Source organism: Gadus morhua, chromosome 12 (genome assembly GCF_902167405.1).
Source record: "Gadus morhua chromosome 12, gadMor3.0, whole genome shotgun sequence".
NCBI classification, from domain to species: domain Eukaryota; kingdom Metazoa; phylum Chordata; class Actinopteri; order Gadiformes; family Gadidae; genus Gadus; species Gadus morhua.
This window is the reverse complement of record NC_044059.1, coordinates 27,554,498-27,562,976: the sequence shown is the minus strand read 5'-3', so window position 1 is coordinate 27,562,976 and position 8,479 is coordinate 27,554,498. Positions and strand designations below refer to the sequence as shown.

General features: G+C 51.1%; 1 protein-coding gene across 2 annotated transcripts in view; it reads left to right on the top strand.

Annotated features, from left to right (window-relative positions):
* celf5a (cugbp, Elav-like family member 5a) overlaps positions 1-8,479 on the top strand; it is a gene marked incomplete in the record, with an annotated part of 114,830 nt that overhangs the window by 100,760 nt on the left and 5,591 nt on the right. For both annotated transcript variants that reach the window (XM_030373164.1, XM_030373163.1), the window contains 1 exon segment: positions 1-123. In XM_030373164.1, the coding sequence (XP_030229024.1) occupies positions 1-123 (123 nt within the window).

Below are 8,479 nucleotides of genomic sequence, written 5' to 3'. Positions count from 1 at the left end.
GGGGGTACCTCGCACCGAGCATGGCCTTCCCCACGCAGATCCACCAGATGGGGGCGCTCAACATCAACGGCCTCCCGCCCAACTCCATGACCCCGGTGTCGAGTGAGTTCCATCAAACCCTGGGTGAGCTGCTATTTCCGTTGATTTCCCCCCCCCCCCCCCCGGCGCTGACCACCTGTCTGTCTGTCTGTCTGTCTGTCTGTCTGTCTGTCTGTCTGTCTGTCTGTCTGTCTGTCTGTCTGTCTGTCTGTCTGTCTGGCTATCTGCCGGGCCAGCCTGTCTGTCTGTCTGTCTGTCTGTCTGTCTGTCTGTCTGTCTGTCTGTTTGTCCGTCTGTCTGTCTGTCTGTCCGTCTGTCTGTCTGTCTGTCTGTCTGTCTGTCTGTCTGTCTGTCTGTCTGTCTGTCTGTCTGTCTGGCCTTCTGGCTATCTGCCGGGCCAGCCTGTCTGTCTGTTTGTCTGTCTGTGCCTCTGTCTGTCTGTGTTTCTGCATGCATTTGTATCAGTCTTGGTGAACTTCAAAATGCTCCTTACAACACTGATGATGTGAACACGCAAGGCCACAGGAAAGCCAGCGTCTTCATGCGTCCGAATCATAATCATTATTCCACGGGGGGGGGGGGGGGGGGGAGAAAATGGACTGAATGAAATTTGCATGTTTACCTTCCCTGAGAGGGCAGGTACTATTTGAAGATGTTTGTTAAAAGAAAGAAGGAATACCAATATTTGTGGGAAAAAAAAACGACCCCCGGCGTTGGACCTTGCGCTTTGAAGCGAGGGACATGATCTGCATGGACTCGTTTAGTTTACGGTGACAAACGCCGCCGCGGTCGCTGGGTGTGTGGGAGAGGGGCTTTGAGATACTTACCCAACTGCATCGCATCGGCTGCCTCAGCGATACGGCACTTATTTCCTTCCTTGAGATAACTTCTGAGATTCCCCGTTCCACAAAAGCATGTGCAGGGATAAATAATACAGCATCCCGACTCTTTGTTGTGAGCTGCTCACCTGTTTTGTCAACAGTGCAGTATTGAGTTTCTTGAGGAGGGGGAACTTTGGCAACTGCTAAAACAATGAGCTGTGGGGGGGGGTGATAGCCTATTTCGGTGCGAGGTCTATTTTAAATATATTCTTTCCGCACATTCAGCCTTTGTGCGAGACCTCGACTACAGCTCACTTGGACTGCGTTCAACTCTCTCTGCGAGCCGTTATTCTCCAGAACGGATCCTTATTCACGAGCCGGCTTTGCACACGAGGGCGGATTTAAACACGCCGTCTTCCGGTGACTTCTCCCCGCAACCTTTATGCTTATTAGATTCTGATTCATGCCTCGAACCGCGCGGTCAGGCCCAACGCTGTACGCCTCTCGCCGGATCTCTGGGGGGAGAGTTTCAGTGCATCGCCGGCCGTAGTAATCGATGGAGCAGTGCAGGAAACTCTCCTCCACTGTTGTTCATCGCCCCGCTGCCGCCCCCGCCAGCGAAGGGCCTAATGAATTCATTCACATGCAGTTAGATGACGGGACGTGCCGAGAAGCTGCTCTGCTCCTGTGCAAACCTCGGCCGGGATGGAGAGAGAAGGGAGCGCCACGTCCACGCAGACGAGAGAGATGCTAGCTGTCAATTATTTGGTTTTTAGTGCAAAGTGGGTCATTAAGTGTAATCAATCAGGGAGAAGTGATTAATGGTAATGCTCGAGACTCTCGGACATCAGGATGGCTTATTGAGGGCCGGGCGGTTTATGCATACTGGTAAACACGCACACGCACACACGCACACACACATTCACACACAATGAGAGAAACTCACACACATGCATGCAAAGTTTACTAGTCTGAGAAAGAAGGGTACAAATATAAACACACACACACACACACACAAACACACACATTGAAACTTAAAGACACACACTGGAAAACAGGGCATGCAGGTTTATGTCAGTGAGGGTGTGTTTGTGTATGTGTGCGTGTGTGTGCGAGTTTATGTGTAAGCGAATCTGCCTCTGTTGAAGCTAATTATTGTCTGTATATATGCGTTTAGAAAAGTGTAAAGCATCTGAAATGTTCCTTCGTTTGACACGACTGTGTATGCGCCCCAGTCAAGTCATTACTTTTTCTTATTGAATGCAATACATTATTGATCGTTATAAATAAAACAAACAGCCCCGGCATCTCCTTTATTTCCCGCTATCTTTTATTCATTTTCTCAGCGGCAAATGTCTATGAATTACACTGTGCTTTATTTACACTCCATCACCAGTGCAATGTATCTACATAGATAATACACACATACGGTATATTCTACCAGGGCTTTGGCACTCGAAAATAGAAAAGGTACACAGAATATTTTCAGTCGCTCTGTTTTTACTGTTATGGAGCAGAAGTTGTGTTGAATGAATGTCGGGAAAAATGGAAAAACATTAAATGAATAAGAAAGTCAGGTAGAGAAGAGTTCACAAAGTAGACGGCTCTAGAATACTAGTATTAATCCACTCCTCCCCCCCACTGATAAGACTCAATCAGAGATGGCATTCCCTTGGGTGAAACTGGGGGTTTGAGGGATGGAGTTCACATAATTAAAAAATAAAGTTAACAAAAAAAAACGGTGCTTTCAAAGTCCAACTGCCCTCCCCACGGTTATGGCCACGAGGTTTTTGGAAATTAATTAAAAGTAAACCTATCACCTATCATGCACGGCCGCCTGTTCAGGAAAGCTGTTTTGTTTTTTCGAATGCTCTCAAGGCCCTGAGAACCAGAGAAGACGAGACAGAGGTTAAGGCTCTACACAGAAGGCAGCTCTCCGTCTCTGGTGTTGCTACACAGCTCTGCAGTCGTCGACTCTACCGTGCACTGCCAAGCTGTGTGCTTAGCATTCTTGCCAAATATATATATTTTTTTATTACAGTAACTTTGGCAGCAGTCATTTGGCATAAAAAGCTGGAGGGGTTGATGTACCGGTTGATTGGAAAAAATAAATTATGCAATTTTATATTGGTGGATGTTGTTCCACCTTTCTAAATGGGCCATGCAGGGTTTTGCATTTTGCATAAAGCCCCGATAATACTTACACAAATTTGTGAAAAAAAAAAAAGAAAAAGCCAGGCTCCTCTTGAGGTAAGTGTGCAGAGAATCTCCCTCCTGTTTAATGATCAGTACAACCTCTGAACACCTCCCCCCCCCCCCCCCCCCCTGCCTAGCCCCCGTGTTGTTAAGCCATGCAGTGCAACAACTACATAACGCCTGTGAGTGACAGCAAACAACAGCGGCAAAAAGGAAACGCTAAATGCAAGAGAGGTCAAGGGTGTGAGCGTTGGAATCCAATGAAACATCCGTTTGATCAACGGAGCATTCGGGCTTCATGGTGCATAAACAGTTAGCCAGATGGCGGCAGCCTTGTTGGAGCCTGTAGGCCTACGAAGATCCACGCTGATGCCGTCTGACTGCAATGCTCTGCTGCGACAGACTGACAGGCAGGCAGACAGACAGGCAGGCTGACAGATAGACAGGCAGACAGACAGACCATTGAGCAGTGTTTCCTACAACCCCCTATTCTATACAGATGCTATAGCAGTGTTTCATACTGCACCCTGGTATACAGGATGCTATAGGAGTGTGAGAGTGTTTAATACAGCACCCTGGTATACAGGATACTATAGCAGTGTTTCATACAGCTCCCTGGTATACAGGATGCTATAGCAGTGTTTAATACAGCACCCTGGTATACAGGATGCTATAGCAGTGTTTCATACAGCTCCCTATGGTGTACAGGATGCTATAGCAGTGTTTAATACAGCACCCTGGTATAGAGGATGCTATAGCAGTGTTTCATACAGCTCCCTATGGTGTACAGGATGCTATAGGAGTGTGAGGGTGTTTAATACAGCACCCTGGTATACAGGATGCTATAGCAGTGTTTCATACAGCACCCTGGTATACAGGATGCTATAGCAGTGTGAGGGTGTTTCAGATCGATGCTGGTTGTGCACGAGGGGCGTGTGATCAAAGTCAATCCCACATTGCGTCACGACGCGTCGCCACACGTTGACAGAATCTATACAAACAACGTCGCTTTTATCGGTTCAGGGGAGGAAAAAGAGGAGAAGGAGGAACAGATCCATTGTGACTCGTGCCAAGGCAGAGAGCTAATGAGCTGCTGGGCGTCGTGACTGGGAGTCCTGCGAGGGTCCGGAGAGGGGGCCCGCCAACACCGGGGGGGGGGGGGGGAACCACGTTATCGACTGGAGGCTGTCTGCGTCGTCACCTTCACCGAATGCCTCGGTCGTCGACACTGTCCCGCGGACGGGCCAACCTGTCAGACGACGGCATCGAGACCGCTCTGTGTTTGACACACGACTGGAGATGGCCGTGGCGCCAATGTCACATGTCACGCCACTGGGTTTACCGCGAGTTTAAAGGTGATACAAGCCGTTCTGAAAATCTGCTTCTTCTGACATCACAAGTGGGCGTGTCCTCCTAGATGTATGACGGACAGATGAGCAGAGTTTGCTTCAGTCCACTGGGTAGGCTGGTAGACTGACCTATCCAGCACACATCTGGGTGGACACGCCCACTTGTGATGTCAGAAGAGGCAGATTTTCAAAACGCCATGAAACGGCTAACCACACTCACACCTGGTGGTACAATATGTCACCTTTAACGCAGAGCCCCCGTGTCTTCCAGCCCTCGCCGCGTACAGTCGACACCATCGGTGTCGACTGAGAGATGTTAATGTTATCGCCGATACAAGCCGTTGTCGGCCAATAACGAAGCAATAACGTTTTGTCCCCCCCCCCCTTTCGTCTGACCTTTCGCAGAGGGGTCCTTTGCTCTAGCGGATCAGTTTTTCTCGGAACGCGTCCCGTTTGACACACGCTTCGACGAAAGCATCTGTTTTGAGCGCTCGCCTCTCGTGGGCCCGAAGCTAACGATTACGCCGTGGTTTATGGGCCCGGTTCCCCTTGTTGATCTGAATCTATTATCAGCGTAATGAAACCGAGTGTGTGGCGGCCCCGTGGATTCGTTTCATTCTAGCTTCTCCGCCAAGTCATTGCTAAGAGCTCCCCCCCCCCCCCCTCCCCCCTCCCTCCATAAACATGTACGGTGCGGTCCCGTCACAAACCCTTTGTCCTCCTGTCCCGGTGCCTACACGGGGCGGGGCGCGCCCACCGTGCCCCTAACACCCCCCAGAGAAGTGCTGTACGAGGACCTGCAGCTGCTGCTGTATAAGATACATAAGCTGCTGACCCATTGCTTCCTATTTGTCCCAGGCCTGAGATTGAATACAATATGTCATTATAATGTGCCAATACGCACGGCGCATCCACCTCGCGCGCGCACGTCCGCCGGCCGTCGTGTGAGTGCATTGTAAACAAGCCGTGAATACAATTTCCTCCAAATGTAAGAGGCGGTGGGGGGGAAGGGGGGGGGGGGGGGCTGCGTACTGTATATGTCCACTGAGCTATAAAATGAAAATTGCTTGTTATTTTCTATCTCAGGATAGTAGGAAAATACTTTTCCCCTCTCCTCCTCCTCCTCCTCCTCCTCCACCCTGAAGGACATTTGCATGGTTGGCTGGTGCCGGGAGCCCGTGAAACAAGTGGAGCCATCTCGCCGTCGCAGGGAAAAGATTATGATTCTCCTTTCAATTGTTGTCCATGCTTTATTGACCGTGGCTCGTGCCACATCTGCCGTCTGCTCCCTCTGCGTTTTACGATACCCGTGAGCAAGTGTTGGTAGTGATTGGGTCCGCGTGCATCGCTTTGGTTCCCCACTTTATTCGCCGGGGTTGAAAGTGAAAATCTTTTGCGTGCGTTGTTGTTGAGCGCGAGTGCTCGGTCGTTCCAGAGTTCACCCGCCGTGTACTCTCTGTCGGTTTCGTCTGTTTTTCTTAACAACGTCGTCCATCACGATTCTAGAGCAGATATGAGCGTTTCTTCCGTTCGTCGGAAAGCGACCCTCAGGGAGCTTTAGATACCTGCCCCCCCCCCCCCCTCGGACCGGTTCTGAACGACCGCTGAGCCGTGACGTCTCACGTGGTCACACACGCACGCCGACACACATGTTGGTGGAGGTGCAGAGTGAGCACAAAGAGAGGGAGATACTTTTAACGTGGGGGCTACACCACTTACCCTGGCTACCGCTTCTACGTTTACTACGAGTAGCAACCGACACACACACACACACACACACACACACACACACACACACACACACACACACACACACACACACTCAAACCCATTTACACACACACACCCACACACACACTTTCAAACACATTCATCCCATTTTACACACATGCACACACACAGAAACTTTCAAACCCATTCACACACACACACACACACACCCACCCACCCACCCCCCCCCCCACACACACACATACACACACACACACACACACACACACACACACACACACACACACCCTCCCATGTACCCTCCCGCCATAAGCCTTGGAAAATGAATTTGCCTGATGATGGAGAGGGTGCATTATCTGGCAGTACGGTGCAGTGTGTGTGGCCCGGGCAGACGAGCTGTCTCCAGACCTTGGGATGGGAGCAGGCGTCTCTGGGGCCCTGCCTGGAGAACGGGCCGCGGCTGCAGTCTAATTCATCACGTCCGCACAGGATATCACGGGAACACGTATGGAGGAGGCTGCTGGTTTGGTCGCGGTGGTGGTTGTTGTGGGCATCGTCGTTGGGTTCTCTACATCTTTAACAAAAAGACGCATCGACACGAGCTCTCCTATGAATCGCGTGGCGCCGCTAGTCGATTTTATTCAGGGCTGGCCGGGACCGAAGGTGTTATTTTGTAGAATAACTTGTTTTCTACTTTTCCCGTTTCTGTGAGGTAAGACCAGTGTGGTCTCCATGGAGACGGGCAGGTCGGATTTAAAATAAACAACCGCCGCCTTGCTCGTCTGACTAATCACACAAAAAAATATTTTTTCCGTCTGTGGTGCGTGCTCGAAAGGTGCGAGAGGCACCGCCAAACAAGTTCGGGGAGGCGAGGCATCCCGCATTTCGCCGTCGCCGCAAGTCACGTCGTTCCGTTTTTGAGACCTTGCACGTCGTCGTCACCGTCCCCCATTTCCTTATACACTCTGAGGACGGGGAGGGGACGCAAGCAGAGTATAATAAGATGAGGGCAGAGTGAAGGATGTGGGGATAGGAGAGGACAGCGGCGCGCTATAGGAGGAGGCGGAGCGCGGGTTGAGCTTCGTCTCTCGGCCGGGGGGGGGGGGGGGAGGGGGGCTACAGGGCACGGTGCATGGCGTGTTTAGTTTACCATACCATTAGCATGTATCTCATCGCATATGTATGCCTGACTTGTAATCGCCGCACATACACCCCCCCCCCCCCCCTATGTGGACGACCACTTATAGGAGAGGCTCTGAGGATGTGTTTCACCGGCGGAGGGTTTCCGTGACAACCAGGGCACACGGTCCAATGAGGGGCCGGGGCTTCCAGATTGAGAGGTGGTCCTCAAGGGGTGGGGGGGTGTGTGTGTCTGTGTGTTGGGGGTGATAGTGGTGGTGGTGGTGGTGGTGGTGGTGGTGAGGCTCTCCCTGAAGAGAGAGACCGTGGCACAGCTAGATTCCGCCCAGAATGGGTACTTACATGTTGCCGGCATGATTGGAAACACTCGCCAAATGAGGGTTCTTTGAAATTCATTGAACGAGGGGCTACAGATGGGAGCATCCAATTCCAATTCCAGTCATGAACCTCCGTGCGCCCCCTGACCCTATCATCGTTTGTCAAACCGCGGAGCCCACGGTGTCTTTTGTCCCCGGTTCCCTCTGTTTTTCCCCTCCATTTCGTTTAATTTATTTATTTTGGGGCTCCATATAAAAAAAGTAAGAGCTCTTTTATTTGTTTGTGCGTGTCTGCGCCTCGCCCACCACCTGCTCGTCCAAGCAGATCTCCCTCTGTAATCTCCCTCTCCGTCTCGTCAGGATGTTGCCTTTTTTATATATATATATATCTTCTCTTTTTTATCCCTCTACTGCTGCTGCTGCTGCTGCTGCCGCCTTACTCTTTTTTGCGCGGTGCGGAGCTGCGTGTTGCATAGTGGTTTCATCATCCTCCGCGGCGGCAGCCAGAACAAACACCAGCGACAGGCTCGTTTTTCACAGGTCGACTTCCCAGCCATCCTGCGAGATGTGTCACCACCAAACAGCGGATATGTGACAGACTCGCGTGCCACTCGTGTCCTTGCATTAGAGGGGATATGTCGTGTGGCAAGCGGTCGCACGCGCTCAAGGCGTGTGTGTGTGCGTGCGCGCGTGTGTGTGTGTGTGTGTGTGTGTGTCTGTAGGGGGGAGGGGGGGATGGTATGTGTGTGTCTGTGCATTTTCATGTATGTTTTTTGTGTGAGGGTGCATCGGAAGTTGTTGGATCATTTATGTGTGTGTGTGTCCCTGCATTTGAGGGATCATTTGTGTGTATGTTGGTGTGCGTGTTTGTTTTGAAAGTGTTGTT